The sequence below is a fragment of the Lissotriton helveticus genome, chromosome 1_1, assembly GCF_964261635.1.
Source record: "Lissotriton helveticus chromosome 1_1, aLisHel1.1, whole genome shotgun sequence".
Taxonomy (NCBI): domain Eukaryota; kingdom Metazoa; phylum Chordata; class Amphibia; order Caudata; family Salamandridae; genus Lissotriton; species Lissotriton helveticus.
This window is the reverse complement of record NC_136057.1, coordinates 1641189241-1641208038: the sequence shown is the minus strand read 5'-3', so window position 1 is coordinate 1641208038 and position 18798 is coordinate 1641189241. Positions and strand designations below refer to the sequence as shown.

General features: G+C 43.4%; 1 protein-coding gene across 1 annotated transcript in view; it reads left to right on the top strand.

The window, feature by feature from the left end:
* Nucleotides 1–18798, top strand: part of NCKAP1L (NCK associated protein 1 like) — a 1588380-nt gene that overhangs the window by 166748 nt on the left and 1402834 nt on the right. Inside the window, exon 6 of the mRNA XM_078688681.1 lies at nucleotides 4955–5045. Within this exon, the coding sequence (XP_078544807.1) occupies nucleotides 4955–5045 (91 nt within the window). The remainder of the gene's footprint in view (nucleotides 1–4954; nucleotides 5046–18798) is intronic.

Below are 18798 nucleotides of genomic sequence, written 5' to 3'. Positions count from 1 at the left end.
CCGCAGCACATGTAACTTTAAGGGCCTGATGACTCCTGCACCGAGCTCCGGACCCAACTCCTGCCGACGTCTATTCAGACCTCATCAACAGGTCCACGACACCCTGCATTTCCAAGGTACTGTTTGCAGGTCTTCCCGACACCGTATCTGGCCCATGACCTCATGGTCGACCTGAACTGTTAAAATTGTTTGTTCACGATGCTGTTATATCCCCGGACGGAGCTATTGACTTCAAGGAACTGTATTTTGTGTCTATTCTTGCAAAATTAATATCTTTTTTACTGTTTGTTGGATTTTTTTTTCCTCGTTTTACACAGAGAAACATTGGCTATTTTTTCTAAAACTGATGTGGTGTCCTTTTGCAGTGTTTTCATTGTATTACTGTGTGCTATGTGCAAATGCTTCTGAGAAAAGCCGGGCTGCTCATGCCAAGCTACCAAGGGAGTGAGCAGGGTTTATTTTAGAAGTGTAATCCCCTTTCCTTGACTAGAAGGAAGGTTCCCTACTTGGAAAGGGTACAAACCTGCTAACAAGAGACCCCCATTTCTAACACAGCTATGTCAGGCTCTAAGGCTGTACTAAAAGCAGGGATTTTTAGGTATTTGTTACAGTTACACTCCAATACGTTAACCTCCCAGCTGATGAATTTCTTCTGTTTTTAAGCTTATGTTTTTCATGTGACAAAAGTTCATGAATTTTATTTAAAGGACATGCTCTAACTTGAAAAATTGAAACTATTGGTTCACCATAGAAAAGTTGAAGCCTAAACATTAATATCCAACCTCTTTTCAATCTACCTATATTAATTTCCATGTTACACAGCTATGAGTCTGACACTACACAACCCTTTAGAAGCTCTTTACTCTTGTTCACAAATCCATCTGTGCCTCACGACTTAGTCCACCTAGACAGAAATATGAAACATGGCAGCGGGCTAGCCTGCATTTATCGAAATACAATTTCAGTCAATCAAGCGGATTCCAACTCTTTATCCTCCTGCGAATATCTATGTATCAACATCTCCGATAATAAGCACCTCGCCAGCAATCTTCACACAATCTACCACCCCCGGGTGATATTCTGATGTTCATCGATGAGACAATGGAAGTCATTACATCCAATGACAACTCACAAGTGCCACAGATTTTCCAGGGTGACTTCAATCTCCACTGGAACAATTCAAATGATCATGGTGTAAGCTGTCTTAAATCTTTTCTGTCAGATCAGAATCTGTCCCAGTTTTGTGACAGTCTACCACACAACAAGGGAGAGACATTAGACCTTATCATAGCAATAACGAGCACTGTATCACTAGAATCCATCACCCCATGTGACTGGATGGACCATTACAGCATTGTCTTTACTATCAATATTGAGATAGCTCCAAAATCGGGCCAGCTCATAAAAACAAAACAATGGAAAAGGATTATACAAAATATTAACCCCAACGACCTGGTAAAGCATTGCAACTCCACCCTAATCCCCACAACAGACATGAGTGACGCCCATGACCTAACAGTCTTTTACAATTCCACTATGCTTGAAATTCTTGATTTCACAACTCCCGTACAAGAAAAAAACGTTTCCTCCAAAATCTCTAAACCATGGATCAACGAGAACCTGAACTCTGATAGGCGCAAGCTAAGATCAGCTGAGCATCTATAGAAATCAGCACCCTTCACTGATCACCTACAACACCTCAGAGTGCTGAGTAACTCATACAACAGAAAGATCCTAAAGGCCAAGGCAGATTTTTTCAAAACCCATCTAAACCAAGCCAATAACCGCCCCAAAAAATCTATTCAAAATCATCAAACAACAAGCGCGCAACAAGCCTAAATCTTTGGAACTAAAGAATTTGGCTACACCTAACTGCGATGAGCTGGCCAATTTATTCCTAGAAAAGACAAAGGCCATTCCACAACCTATTGCTCATGATACTAAATTTTACTCTCAGATCAAGGTCCATTTTAGTACTCTGTCGGAAACCCCAAAAAACAATGCCTCTTGGCACTCCTTCTCGCCCATCCCTAAACAAGAAATATATAACACTCTTCTAGCAATTAACTCCCTCCAATCATTTCTCTGACCCCCTACCTCCTTCTTTATTTTAAATGATAAAAACATCTATTCTACCCCTATGGTCAAAGATTGTAAACGCATCTCTGAGTCAAGGCTCCTTACCGGATTGTCTTAAAGTAGGACAGGTCACACCCATGCTAAAGAAATCCGACTCCGGCCCTTCAGATCTCAACAACTACCACCCTATATCCAACATCCCCACCCTGGCAAAACTGCTGGAGAAATGTGTTAAAATACAATTATATAACCACATCGAGAATTTCAACCTCCTAGACAAACACCAATCCGCTTCCATCAAGGCCACAGCACGGAATCTGCACATAATGGATGACATACAAAAAATGCTAGACCGCGATGAATCATGCCTATTGATACTTCTTGACTTATCCTCCGCTTTCAATACGGTCAAGCATGACAACCTATTATCCCTACTGGAACAAAGAATGGGCCTTATTGGCCCAGTATTACAATGGTTCACCTCCTTCCTAAATAATAGAACACAAAGAATCAAGTTGAAGCATTCACTCTCTCAACCCTCATGGTCACCATTGAGGTCCCACAGGGATCAGTACTCTCACCCATTCTTTTTAATTTACTCATGGAGCCCCTGGCAAACGCATTGACCTCTGCGAACATTCTATATCACCTGTACGCGGACGACACCCAACTGTATATGAAAATCTCCTCACCAGAAGACTTTATCTCCCTCAATGCTTTTCTACAGAATACTCAAAGCTGGCTCACTGGCAACCAACTCATGCTCAGCACCAAAACAAACTGAATTCCTGCTCATCTCGCCACCCAACCACACACCTAAGATAGATATATGGTTGAAACATCGAACTTCCTTTGACTGGGCTCCCCACATCATCGACTCTGATAACTCCTTGGGAGTCACATAGACAAACACCTGAACATGCAGGCGCAAATCACTAATGCCACCAAGGGAGCCAATGACCAGATGAGTATACTAAGGAAACTTAAACTTATTTCTACCACAGAGCACATTAAAATGGTAGTACAAGCTCTAGTGTTACCAAGATTGCTATATTGAAGCACCACTCTATGCAGTCTCCCCAAATACAAGCTGGCCCCAATGAGGGCATCGCTTAACGCTGCGGCCAGATTGGTCTCAGGAACTAAAAGAAATAACCACATTTCTCTGACCTTGAAAGCTCTGAACTGGCTGCCTTATGAGGCAAGAATACACCTAAAGATCACCTGCATGGCCCACAAAGCCCTGCATAGCAATACCCCCAGTTACTTAGCACTAAAGCTAGAGCATTCTGGAGGATGCAGGCAATTGCAAAGTGTGAGATCACTACTACTAAAACCACAATCCTTCCATACATAGAGAACTGGTTGCAGAGCTTTCTCATGGATCGCACCGAAGATTTGCAACTCCCTACCGCCAGTGATACGTGGAATCCCCTTATTTACCTCCTTCAAAAAAAGAAATATAAATGCTTCTAATGAACAAACTCACCCCCTAATACTTTAATGCTAAGTCGACTACTAGTCACCTATGCTGCCCATTTATTTCTGCCTACCTCTTTTGTATTGATTGACGATTACCAAATGTAAATATGCTCCCTCAACCTCCTAATATTTAGTAGCGGTGTGTGGATCATTCTTTATTGATTACCAGACACCTATGCTATCCATATATTACTATCTATCTCTATTGTTCTGAATGGAGAATACCGAATGTATCTATACTACCTCAACCATCTAACGTTTAATAACTGTATATTGTAAAGCGCTCCAATACCCTTGTGGGTCGTGTTCGCGCCATATAAAACTTTATAAATAAATAAATAAATACTTTTACATCGCATACGCTATCTTCCTCAACAACAACAATTACCCTCTTCCATGCCTTAACAAACTTTGTCTTAGCACCTCCTACACAGTTTTGTATTGACTCTATACCTTCCTAGTATTTGAGCACCCACTATCATTAACACCCTCCAAGCAGCCCTCAAACTCAACATGCTTCTTCAGAATATATGTAACTCAACCCCTGACTAGCATTTATCATATTCTGTTACAATGTTCTACTTACCTCCATTTACGTGTTACCTCTACCTATTGCAGTTGTTTTGTCCAAATGGTGTTCTATACACAGGGGCAGATTTATGAGGCCCTTGCGCCACGTTTACACCGCTGTTGCGTCACGCAAGGCGGCGTAAACGTGGCGCATCCCTACGAACGATTTACAACGTGACGCATCTAGGCAAATGCGTCACGTTGTAAAGCCCTGTGCCGCTTGTGGGCGTTCCGGCGCAGTGTGGGCGTTCCGGGGCAGGTGTGCCTCGCAAAAGTGGCTGAGTGAAATCTATAAGATTTCACTCAGTCACTTTCAGGCCAATGCTGCGTCAAAAGCCTGAGCCTGCTTGAAGCAGGCGTAGGTCTTGATGCAGCATTGGTCAGATAGGGCACCCCCCGAGCCTAGCTGGAGCTGCGTCGTGCTTGCGACGCAACTCCAGCAATGCGCCGCCTTTACGGCACAGATGCGTTACACATCTGTGCCGTTTTTGCCCCATGGTGCGCCGCATTGTAAATGCGGTGCACCATGGGTGGCGGAGCTGTGGCGCACATTAACTGGCGCATCCCTGGGGATGCGCCAGTTAACATCAATCTGCCCCACAGTGTCTTATACTGAGATGGCTGCGAACAGAAAAATACAAATACAAAATATCATGCTTGCAAATATGACCAGATATACTTTGGTGTCCACCATGTTGTCTAATCTTGAAAAGGCTACTTTGTATTAGATATGCATAAGATAATGTGGCGTAAACCCTGTAAAGAAATGAAAAGAAATAGCAGCAGTTCTTGTTAACACTCTACTTTTGGTGTTCAATTTTAGTGAGTCAAGCTTTCCCAGGTTGGGACAGATGGTCCTGGAATACGATAATCCACTGAAAAAGTTAAGTGAGGAGTTTGGACCGCATACAAAGGTGAGTTATGTGCACCTGGAGTTGGACCACCTGAGGGAGGGAGAGATTACTGTGCCAAAATGAAGTTCTGAGCAAAGCAGCCTTTCTTACCATAACAGCACCTCAAGAGATATGAATGCCATTCACTCATGTTTACACATTAGATTGCAAAAATGATTGGTGGCATTTTTGATTACTATCTTCATGACAAAGGAATGTAAAGCGATATATAGAAATGTTTATGAGAGAAACGTTCAGGTGTTTTTTCCAAGCAAAATTCTTTAATATCCAGAGATTAGTGATTTATTTGCCATTGCCATGAATTGTTTCCTTGAATTAGTTATGGTATTACTTAAGAATTCTATTATGTGTTTGAACTTACCAGATCATTCATAACTAAAGTTCTGTGTATGCTGTGACACCATGCAGAAACTATTTATATCCTGGGAAACAGCCTTTACTCCGTATATTTACCACACATTTTATACTTCGATTAGACTATTTCCACGCTAGTCTTATCGCAGGACTTTACCATGCATTTTGAACACCACGTGGCAGTGTTACACTATAAAACAGGACGAATAAACAGATTAAACAGTGTATTTACAATCTGAGATGCAGAAGTTTTAGGGCCTATGTGTGGGTAAGTATGTTGATATTCAGGTATTGAAAAGAATGTGGGTATTAATTTAATAACAATTTATAATCAAGGGATTAATCAGTAAAACTTTCAGGACGGGGCACTGGAGGTTTAGGAGCTATTGGTAGGTAAACATGTTAATATTCCCCTAATTTAAAAAAAGAACCTGAATATTAATTTGATACCGAATAAATAGCTCTGCATGATGTACGTTAAAAAAAAGCACAACGGGATGCAGAAGGTGTAGGGGCAGTGGATGGGTATGTATGTTAATACTCATGTTTGTTTGAAAATACCTGAGTATTAATTCAAAAACAATTTATAATGGACAGATTAAGCAGTATACTTTCAGGACGGGGTGTAGGAGATTTAGGGTCTGTGGATGGGTAAATATGTTAATATTCAGTTGTTTAAAAAAAAAAAAGTACCTGAATATTAATTTGATACCAAATAAATAGATCTGCATGATGCCTATTAAAGAAAATAATAAAATAACGGGACGGGTGTGTAATGGTGGGGCCCTAGGCCCGCATGGTGGAGTAAAGGACGACACGGGACACCAGTTGGGGGATAGTAATTCTGGCCACGAGCACATGTGCTCGGGTTCTTTTATTAACAGAGTCACCTGACCCAGTGACGTCTGAGGTGGGTGGGTGTTCAGTGTAGGGTTACACTTATGAACAACTAGACTGTGTCCTGGCAGGACACTACATCCCTCCCAAAATTTAATGAAAGGAAAAGCGAATGTCCAACCTGCAAGAAAACAGAACAATAACATTTGATAGCCCCAACAGATCTTCTTCAGGCGATCAGCTGGGAGAATGTTGAAAGTTCCAGGACTACAAAGTCAGTCAGATGAGCTTCACCTCAGCGGTGTACTTCAGATCATCCTTGTCTTGCTGTGTTGATGCTTATATACAGTGTTCATCACTTGGAGCATCGGGAGCAGAATGGGTGTGACCCTTGAGGGGTCTCACAGGTGTTCCTAGTCCAGTGGATGACAACGCTTGTTGGTTGTTGGAGACGACTGCGGCACGAGAGGTCTTTCTTTGGATTTGCTGATCTTGATGCCTTCACACCTCCGTCCGGCCAAGTAACTTCCGACTTGCCTTTCTTGCCGGACTCCTCTCTCACTGGAGCCTCAAAGACTGGCCTCTCCTGCTTGGACTCTTCTCTCACTAGAGACGCTGGGAGGACCCTCTTGCCGGACACGATGGGACCGGGTGGACCGTGCGGGGCTTCGCATGAGCCGCGCAAAAGCGTCGCTGAGGAACTGCCAACGGACTCACCGCCAAGTCTCTCATGATGTCCTCGGGGGTGTTGATGTCATCCGCCAAGATGTTCTTGCCGTTAGGACATGGGTTCAGTGTCTTCACCAGGCCGTTTCTCTGTGTCAGGTGTTCACCTGGGGCCTTCGTGCTTCCTGTTGCCTGTCGTGGAGCTGCCGCTGCTGCACCTCTCCCATCCGGATTCCTCTCTCACAGGACATGCGGCCGAGGCCCTTGTCCCCTGGACTGCCACTTGATCGCGTGGGCTGTGCGGGTCGCTGCGGAACTTCGGACATGGCCACAGTCGAGTCTTGTGTAGTCCACAAGGGTGGATTGTCTAGTGCTCGGGTATGCTCTGCTTCGGCAAGCTTCAGGTTCACGGGGCACCCATACGGTTCTTCAGTGGTTGGTCTCCTCGAATGCAGGTTGTAGGGATTACTGGGATCCACACGGATGTTGGGATGTTCCTTGGACAGCACCGATGTTCCTGTGTGCTGACTGTTGCAATGCTCTTTGGACAGCACCGATGTTCCTGTGTGCTGTGGTACTCTCTCTTCCTCTGTGGAGTGATGTTGTGATACTCCATTCTTCCTCTTCGTTCTCTTCCTCGACGCGGTCAGGTCTTCTTTCTTGATTATACATGCTAACCAGGCTTCTCCATGTAGCGGGCCCTCTACATGTCGTCCCCTTGGTCTTGTCCATGTGGTAGGACACTGTCTTGGCTTGGTGACTATCTGTCGTCGTATCTTCCTGTTACTTGATCATTTCTATTGCCTTCAATCAGGATACCCTTCCTTGGTCAATTCCATTGTGACTCTCCTGTCTTGTCGGGTTCCTTTGGTTCTACTGTCCCTTCTTCCTTTTCTTTATGGCGTCGCGCCCTTCCTTTCCATGTTCCTTCTTGCGACGTGGTCTGGTCCTCTTGCTGTCGTTGGCCTTCCCGACCAGTCTTCCCCAGGCAGCGTGCACTCCACCTGTTTCTTTCTGGTCTGAGCATAGCTCTCCGGCATGGTGTTCTTCTCTTCTTTGACTGGACCATTTGTCGCGATCTTCTCTGTTGCTTCTTTTCTTCCCTTGGCGACCAGACTGGGTGGTCGGCTTTCATCTTCGGCATGAGTCGTCGTACTGTGCTATCTTCTTCGTGGTCGCTATTCACCGTCACAGCTTTGTCTGCGCGGAGGAGGGTTTCGTCACCGCTCCTGGTGCACCTCTGGTGCATGTTGCCGTGCGTGTTGACGATGGCGCTCTGGTTGCTGCGAGACATCGCTGCCTCTCTTGGGGACCTTTGTGCGCTGTCCCGTGGCGTTGGCGTGTCGCTGTGCAGCGTCACTCTGGCGCTCCTGATTCCTGGCGCTCCTGGCACGTTCCGGCGCAGTCCTGTGTGGTCCTGGCGTGCGGGTGTGGAGTTCTTGCACTCCTGTCGCGTTCTTGCGCTTTGTGGTATGTTCCTGCGTTTCTGGCGCGTTCCTGCGCTGTGCTGACCTTTGTTCCTTGCTTGGATCTTTGCGTGCTTTGTAGCCTGTTGTCCCCTGCTGGGAGTCTGCTTTGCTGTGGCGCGCTTGGGGTCACTAGTGCAGGGCTGCAGTGACCTCTCTTTCTTTTCCCCTGGTGGACTGCGCCTTTCAGTCATGTGCTGTACTTTCCTCATTTGTAAAACAGATACTTCTGCACCATGCCTTGTTTCCCTCCTATTGTGTAGTGCTAGACAAAAGCCACTAGATGGCAGTGGAGGGTAACTTGTGGAACCTCCATCCAGGGACCTTACTCGCTGCTGGTCCCGGCTGCTCACGGAGCTCCAGTATTCCCCAGCCTGCTCCGACGAGTTCCTTTGTCTTCAGTTGGGGCTTCTCATGCAGTCACAGTATTACCACAATCAGTGTGTGTGTGGGGGGGCTCCACAGTGCAGTTCACGGCGCTGCCGGCCGTATTTGGACACATTCACACGTGAAGAACCCAGTAGCTTCCCTCACGCTGCAGGTTTCGTGTTTTTTTTCTTTCCGTGCAGGCTACTCGCGCTTGCTTTTCTGGACTCCTGAGGGTCTCCCACTTATTCCCCCATGATCGGGCACATCTCCGAGCTCCTCTCTCATCTGCACATATTCCCTTTCTGTGATACACACGGCCCCTGATAGCAGACGCTCTCTCTCTCTCCAGGCTGTGTGTGTGTGGGTTCGGGTTCTTTTCTTTTCCAGAGCCCTTCCTGTCCCTTGCAGCAGGCCTTTCTCACCACGGGCCGTTGGTGCCACTCCTTGTTATCTCCTCGTGACCTCCGCCCGCAGCAGCCTCTCATTTCACATGCTGTGCGGGGCAGAGGAGGGCTGGCGCTGCTGCCGGTGTCTTCCCGCTGTGCTGAGGTACGGGCAGGTGCTGAGGATGTCTCTCTTTGTTTGGCCACAGTCCGGATGCCGTTTTTCTTTGCGCTTATGCTCCCCGCCGCCGCAGTCTCACTTTCCTCACGCTGCGCGGCGGGGAGGGGAGTCGGTGCTGCTGGAGCCTTTCCTCCCTTCGGCAATGTAGCGTGTCCAGCGCTTAGGGGTCTGAACACTCGCGGGTGGGCTCCGCTTCATTTATTCAAGCGCCCGGCAGCTCTTCACACGCTGCGGGCATTGCTCACCTTTAAAGTTTCTTCTCCCCGCCGCCGCGGCCTCACTCCACATACGCTGCGCGGCGGGGACAGGAGGTGTTGCAGGCAGGCCGCGGGTGGGCTCTGCGAGTCTTGCTTTAATGCAGGGACAATGTCTGGCGCCACTCGCGCTGTTTGGGTCACAGTTTATGTTTATAGCGGGTGGGCTCCGCTTTCATTGTTCTCCCGCCGCCGCAGCTTCACACTGCTCACGCTGCGCGGCGGGGGCCGGGGATGCTCTTAGCAGGCCGCGGGTGGGCTCCGCTGGCCTCGTTTTGTCCACCGATCATGGGGGTCGCTTCAGGCTCACGCGGCCCCCCCAGGCAGTCTATATCGCCTAGGCTCACCTCCGGCCTACGGGCCTTGTTCAACCCCGCGGCTGGGCTCCGCAGGGGTCTCCGCTTTCTGGGGCACTCTGTCGCGGTTGATGCGGGCGGGCACCGCTTGGATCTCACTTCACCCCCAGGCTGGGGGCAGCTCACGATGGGCTCGCTAGGTGCGGGGTCGGCTCCCGGCCACCTCTTTCCTTCCCTCTGGCCCCGGGGCTCGTCACACGCCCCGTGGGCCTCTCGGCGGCCGGCGCTGCTTCCTCGAGGGGGTGCCCTTCGCATGGGCAGTTCCCTCCTTTTTTTTCTGGGTTTTTCAGCTGCGGCACGCGTGGCTAGCGTCCGCTCTCGTCGCCAATGTAATGGTGGGGCCCTAGGCCCGCATGGTGGAGTAAAGGACGACACGGGGCACCAGTTGGGGATAGTAATTCTGGCCACGAGCACGTGCGCTCGGGTTCTTTTATTAACAGAGTCACCTGACCCAGTGACGTCTGTGGTGGGTGGGTGTTCAGTGTAGGGTTACACTTATGAACAACTAGACTGTGTCCTGGCAGGACACTACAGGGTGCATAAGGTATAGGGGAAGTGGGTGGGTAAGTGTGTTAATATTCGGGTATTTTTAAACCTAAATAAATACCTGAGTATTATTTTAATAATTTATAATTAACTGATTAAGCAGTATACTGTCAGGACTGGGTGTAATAGTTTTTTGTCAGGCCCTGCTCCGCAGGATTCAGTCGCAGTAGAATAAATGGTCCACCTCCTGACATTACCAAGTCCCTTACATGGAGTTATCCACAGGGTTTTCGAATTATCAGGTGAGGGAAAGGTAGGGGAAGGGACAGCAGGGGAATAGGACCTGAAACAACAAAGGCAATGGGTTAAAACAAGAATATCTTCTACTCTCATATAATTCTCACTAGAAAAACCCCACATGTATACCTGGGAAAATACCAGCTCTAGGCAAGGTATATAGGCTTCATCTGGTGTTGAATACTTCAGACCTGTAATGAGAGCATCCAGAACGTAAATGCAAGACCAGTCACTCTTAGGGTTCTAAATATGCACGTATTGTCAAGTATCACCTACCCTTAGTAGTTTAGTAGCTGACACATTATGAAATTCCATGAATAATGAATGAACGCTAAACACCTCAGCATAAATGTTCTTGACACAGGGTTAAACATCACCTCTGTAAAGTTGTTTATGTTCCAAAATGAAAAGGCTGAGGTTTGTATTTTCCCCATACAGAACACACGAGGAGCAAAGGAAAATATCATCAAAATGTAACGAATATCTGTGGTAGATTACCACCTTCTATATAGGTAGAACTGTTGTCCCAGATCAAATATTAGATAAATGCTAATGCCCACGGAAGTACGCGGTTGTGACCGCCGCCTTACTCCGCTGCAAGAACAATTTCAGAGGCAATGAAAAACTGAGGCGACACACGGAAGTATGCAGTAACCCTCCACTACACTCGCTGCCTGAAAATAAACAAGGAAGAATATCCCCGACTGTATGGCAATACGCGTTGCTAGACACCGCAGTATTCCGCAATAGCAGCCGAACTTCCGTCGAAGCACAAGTGAGTGCAACGGCAATGCGCGGGAAGGATACCGCTGCATTCTGCCCCTGATTAACGAAAATCCCCAAGGTACTCACAGATAGATGAGACAAAAACCAAGAACAGGAAAGGATCTCCAACCTCACGGGATCCTATGGCGACCTCTCTCAGCCGACAGAGAACGAAACCGGAAACAATATTACGTGCATCTTCCTGTGTGCAGCACCCACCTAAATCCTCTCTTTGCCGGTAATCATCCTGGGAGATGTAGTTTATAAGTTAGGTAGGCGCAATTCCGGATATGAACCCTGACAGTTTTGGGCTATTGGGTGGGTAAGCATGTTAATATTCACGTATTTTTTAAAAAAGAACTGAGTATTAATTTGAAACCAAATGAATAGGTCTGCATGATGCCTATTAAATAAATTTTAAAAATACTGTGAAGGGGTGCAGAAGGTATAGGGGCAGTGGGTAGGTAAGTGTGTAAATATTCATGCATTTTGAAATATAAATAAATACCTGAGTATTAATTTAATAATTTATAATTACAGATTAAGCAGGACGAGGTGCAATAGGTTTAGGGCCTATTGGGTGTGTAAGCATGTTAATATTCAAGTTTAAAAAAAACTGAGTATTAGTTTGAAACCAAATTAATAGTTTTGCACGATGCCTGTAAAAAAATATATAAAATGGGTCGGGATTCACAAGGTATACATTTAAACTATAATATTACAAAAACAGATTGCACATGGTTTATGGGTAGTACGTTGGAAAATATGTGATAGTCTTTTGCACACCAAAGAAATGCAAATGACATTTATTTTGCAACTGAAATAATCTTATTAATCTATTTAAGAATAGAATACCATCATTTTAACATAAATCTCTTTCAATAAATAAAAAGAAAACAAACCTGATGTTACTCAATTAAACCGATTTATTTAACTTTACCCCAAGATGTAAGAAGAAGCAATACAACAGTTTTTAGGTAATAATCCCTGCGATTCACATTACGCTCATAGAGACATGGTAACAGCAGTATATTTTCAATTTCCATGAATGTATTCAGCTTCTCTTTGTAGAGCAGATAGAGCACATTGGAGCCAGATGGATGAGTGTATATCAGAGAGTTACATGTAGGAGAACATTTACATTAAAGAAGGAGGGAGTGAGGCTTAGTAACGTTCTAAACTAGCATACTCCCTTACTTATACATGTGTCACAATTTAAAAAAAACTTTACAAACTGCATACATACCGGTTCCCGATTTTGGAAACAAGGTCACGATTCAAGTGTTCTTCATAATGAAAACAGTACCTTTCCAACTTGTTTTTTAAAGAAATCTTACTAGGTTCCAAAAGTAAAGGCAATTTTAAAGACTGACATGGTGAACCAAAGAAATGTGGACAAAAAATGTAATTATTTCTTTTAAAAAAATAGGGAAGTAATCCAAAAGAAAAGTAAAGCAAAATATTACATTTTTTAAATGTAAGCAATATTTTCCAGGTAGTCTGCAGGAACAAGAAATCTAAACTTTTCAATTTTAGCAGCTAATCTCTCTGCCATTTCTCTACTTTTCTTGGAAATACGAGGGTGCAGGCTATCTGTTGAAGACTGTGCCTGCCTCATTTTTTGAAAACTCTGCTCTTTTTGTAAACTTTAAAAAAATTTATAAATATTATGGTGACTTATGCCAATAAAGGAGGTATGCGAACCCTCTATGGCATTATTTGTTTTTGTTCAATCTGTATTATCCCTGTGCACTCAAATCTTCAATTTTCAACGAAACGATATTTTCAAAAACATTAGGGGTTGCACGAGCATCTGTCGCACGTCGTCAATTCGTGCCTTATAAATTGTGAAACTGGAGTGAGCAACTAGTACTCACAAGATGCGCGCAAATTGTTACATGGAACGATGTGTTCCTACACTTTTTTTATCCCAAGTTCAAGTCCACACACATTATTGTCGTATTTGTATAATGCAAAATTTTTGTTTATTCTCTTTTTGAGTTCATAGTTTCACTGATGTCATCTCAGTAAAAAATTCAACTTTCAATCATCTCAAGAACACCCAATGCATTTCGGGTCATGAAAACAAAGGACCCTTCCTCAGGGGTCTGTAAGGAAACATACAGGACCAAATTAGTGACCAGTCCAATGAATCATACATTACATTATCATATGTCAAGTTCTGAAATGCTAAGTCTCAATAGCGGAAAAAAGTTACTATACAAAGCAAATTGATTCTAAAACAGCTTTCCTCATTCTCATCTCTCAGTAGGAGAACGATAACGAAAGTAAACATGAAAACTGAAAACACATGTGAATTTAACGTAAAAACAACCTCCGAATGTGGCGGTTCAAACAAACATAGCGGGCAAATTGTAATCATGTTTAAGAATTGCAGTAAACAATATGGCTTTACACTTACTAGAAGATCAAAAAACATGCGTCTCTCACGACGCTTCAACAAACGAGCAAAAGCCCTTCCTGTGGATTCTTAACCAAAACGCCAATGGAGATTAGTGACGCGCGGTCACATGATCAGAGTACTAAAGCTTCAACCTGGCGTAGTCTACATTTACTTACAAGAACACCTCAGAGCGGGATAACCACTCACGTGACATGTGTACAACGGCTTCAGTATGGCGGAACCGCCTGCATTCTAGTGCGCTAACAGAATTAATGGAAAAAGAAGAAATACTACGAAAATCTGATGATTAAAAAGTAGTTACGATCATAAAACTTAGGAAAACATAATACACAGTGAACTAATTCAAATATAAGCATGAATTGATAACACATTATTCAATATCAAAATGCAGTGCATGGAAATATAAACCATTGCGTATAATTGCGGAATGACATTCACATTGTAATGGAAAAACAGAGGGGGAAGGGGATAGTCCTGTTGCCAGTGTCTATAACGATCGAAAAAATAAGAACATTATAAAAAGCACGTATACTCAATCCTGTCATTCATCCCAGATGGCTGGAGAGAATTCAATTTCTTTATCCAAAAGAATTCAGCTTGTAGTCTCTGTTTTTGAGGATCGATGTCTCCGCGCTGTTTTATCACCTGCAGAATCATGCATCTCAGTTGAGCAATTTGGTGACGAGCCTCAATCCAGTGATTGGCAACAGTAGATTTTTTGTTGGAGAGTCTGATATTGCTCTTATGCTCAGTGATGCGTACTTTCAGTTTGCGTTCAGACTGGCCTACATATACTTTCCCGCATGGGCATTTGATAGCATAGATGATATTTTTAGTATCGCATGTTGCCGAATGTTGTAGATCAATTTTGTATCCTTTCGAAGGATGAGTGAACTGATTACCTACAATTATGTTGCTACAATGCACGCAGTTCAAACATCTGGTCATACCTTTGTGCGTCTTTCTTTCTTTATCGGGACAATTGAGGATCTCTTTCAAATTGCGTGATCTTTGATGAGCGAACATAATCTTATCACTGAAGAGTTCTTTTAAATCAGGTTCGCCAGAAATAAGTGACCAATGTTTATTCAGATCCGTTTGATACGTGTGACTTCTGTAGAATATTTAAGGACACATACAGTTCTGTTTTCACGTGTCGGGATTGATGGTTCAAGCAGCGTCTCTCTGGGTTTTATTGTCATTTTTTCAAGAGACTCCTTCAAAATGGTTTCAGGATAACCTCTTTTCAAATATTTTTGAGTCTGGATCTCTAATGATGTGGACAACTCATGTTCGTCCGTAGTGATACGTTTCAGCCTGTAAAATTGTGAAGTAGGAAGATGCTTCTTGAGCACCTCAGGATGAAAACTCTGGAATAATAAACAAGAATTCCGATCCGTGGGTTTCGTATGTACCTTCGTACTTAGTTGTTGGTTGTGAAGTGTAATCCTAACATCCAGGAAAGCAATCGATGATTCATCAATAATGTGGGTGAATTTGATTCTAGCATTGTGAGTATTCAAAGTTTCAATGTTTTTTACCAACTCATTCTTGGTTCCTCTCCAAATTAAGAATATATCATCAATGTAGCGTTTGAATAGAATCAAACTATTTGTCCAATCCGGATTTTTCAAAATGTGATCATACTCAAACTTATGCATATAGATATTGGCATATAAGGGGCCCCCCCCAAAGCCCATGGATGTTCCGTTGCACTGATTGAAAAATTTACCATCCCATTCAAAGTAACTGTAGAACAGTGCAAATTGCATTAATTCAAGGATAAACATCTGCTGTGATTCATCAAGATCACTTTGTAGTAAGCTCCATTCGAGTGCTTCAATGCCTTCATTGTGCGGAATTGACGTATAAAGAGAAACTACATCAATAGTGCATAAAAGATATGAGGATCCTTCCTCAAAATGAATGTCATTTAACATCTTTAAGAAGGCTGTGGTGTCCTTGATATAAGTGGCACAGTTCTGGACGATAGGTTGTAAAAATCTATCTACAAATTTTCCTATCGGTTCTGAGATGGAGCCACAGGCCGAGACTATCGGTCTGAACGGAGGGTTGACTGGGTCCTTATGAATCTTCGGCAACATATATAGTTGCGGTCTTCTAGGGAAACGTACTTCAAAAAAGTTTTGTGTCTTCTCACTAATCCAATTCATTTCTCTGGCGTGCTTGACTATGTGCATTAAAATAGCTTGATATTCCAATGTCGGATCATGGTCTAAAGGTAAATAAGTGTTTTCATCAGAGTGAGAGGAGTTGGGATCAAGACTTCAAGCCCAAAAGTACATTTTGCGCTCCAATGTCGCATAAAACTATTGACGCATTTGAAAGATCTGTGCTCACTGAGGTACGAAAAATTTCATTCTCGAAACCATCCAAAACTAATCTATCTCCAAAAGAGTGGAATACATTAAAAAATTTGAGTTTAAATCCAAATCTAACATTCCAAAAAGCAGACAAGGGCGGCGCCCTGATCGTTATGGATACTACTTTCTACATCAATAGCGTCAACAACCATGTAGCTGATGAAAACACTTATTTACCTTTAGACCATGATCCGACATTGAAATATCAAGCTATTTTAATGCACATAGTCAAGCACGCCAGAGAAATGAATTGGATTAGTGAGAAGACACAAAACTTTTTTGAAGTACGTTTCCCTAGAAGACCGCAACTATATATGTTGCTGAAGATTCATAAGGACCCAGTCAACCCTCCGTTCAGACCGATAGTCTCGGCCTGTGGCTCCATCTCAGAACCGATAGGAAAATTTGTAGATAGATTTTTACAACCTATCGTCCAGAACTGTGCCACTTATATCAAGGACACCACAGCCTTCTTAAAGATGTTAAATGACATTCATTTTGAGGAAGGATCCTCATATCTTTTATGCACTATTGATGTAGTTTCTCTTTATACGTCAATTCCGCACAATGAAGGCATTGAAGCACTCGAATGGAGCTTACTACAAAGTGATCTTGATGAATCACAGCAGATGTTTATCCTTGAATTAATGCAATTTGCACTGTTCTACAGTTACTTTGAATGGGATGGTAGATTTTTCAATCAGTGCAACGGAACATCCATGGGCTTTGGGGGGGCCCCCTCATATGCCAATATCTATATGCATAAGTTTGAGTATGATCACATTTTGAAAAATCCGGATTGGACAAATAGTTTGATTCTATTCAAACGCTACATTGATGATATATTCTTAATTTGGAGAGGAACCAAGAATGAGTTGGTAAAAAACATTGAAACTTTGAATACTCACAATGCTAGAATCAAATTCACCCACTTTATTGATGAATCATCGATTGCTTTCCTGGATGTTAGGATTACACTTCACAACCAACAACTAAGTACGAAGGTACATACGAAACCCACGGATCGGAATTCTTGTTTATTATTCCAGAGTTTTCATCCTGAGGTGCTCAAGAAGCATCTTCCTACTTCACAATTTTACAGGCTGAAACGTATCACTACGGACGAACATGAGTTGTCCACATCATTAGAGATCCAGACTCAAAAATATTTGAAAAGAGGTTATCCTGAAACCATTTTGAAGGAGTCTCTTGAAAAAATGACAATAAAACCCAGAGAGACGCTGCTTGAACCATCAATCCCGACACGTGAAAACAGAACTGTATGTGTCCTTAAATGTTCTACAGAAGTCACACGTATCAAACGGATCTTGAATAAACATTGGTCACTTATTTCTGGCGAACCTGATTTAAAAGAACTCTTCAGTGATAAGATTATGTTCGCTCATCAAAGATCACGCAATTTGAAAGAGATCCTCAATTGTCCCGATAAAGAAAGAAAGACGCACAAAGGTATGACCAGATGTTTGAACTGCGTGCATTGTAGCAACATAATTGTAGGTAATCAGTTCACTCATCCTTCGAAAGGATACAAAATTGATCTACAACATTCGGCAACATGCGATACTAAAAATATCATCTATGCTATCAAATGCCCATGCGGGAAAGTATATGTAGGCCAGTCTGAACGCAAACTGAAAGTACGCATCACTGAGCATAAGAGCAATATCAGACTCTCCAACAAAAAATCTACTGTTGCCAATCACTGGATTGAGGCTCGTCACCAAATTGCTCAACTGAGATGCACGATTCTGCAGGTGATAAAACAGCGCGGAGACATCGATCCTCAAAAACAGAGACTACAAGCTGAATTCTTTTGGATAAAGAAATTGAATTCTCTCCAGCCATCTGGGATGAATGACAGGATTGAGTATACGTGCTTTTTATAATGTTCTTATTTTTTCGATCGTTATAGACACTGGCAACAGGACTATCCCCTTCCCCCTCTGTTTTTCCATTACAATGTGAATGTCATTCCGCAATTATACGCAATGGTTTATATTTCCATGCACTGCATTTTGATATTGAATAATGTGTTATCAATTCATGCTTATATTTGAATTAGTTCACTGTGTATTATGTTTTCCTAAGTTTTATGATCGTAACTACTTTTTAATCATCAGATTTTCGTAGTATTTCTTCTTTTTCCATTAATTCTGTTAGCGCACTAGAATGCAGGCGGTTCCGCCATACTGAAGCCGTTGTACACATGTCACGTGAGTGGTTATCCCGCTCTGAGGTGTTCTTGTAAGTAAATGTAGACTACGCCAGGTTGGAGCTTTAGTACTCTGATCATGTGACCGCGCGTCACTAATCTCGATTGGCGTTTTGGTTAAGAATCCACAGGAAGGGCTTTTGCTCGTTTGTTGAAGCGTCGTGAGAGACGCATGTTTTTCGATCTTCTAGTAAGTGTAAAGCCATATTGTTTACTGCAATTCTTAAACATGATTACAATTTGCCCGCTATGTTTGTTTGAACCGCCACATTCGGAGGTTGTTTTTACGTTAAATTC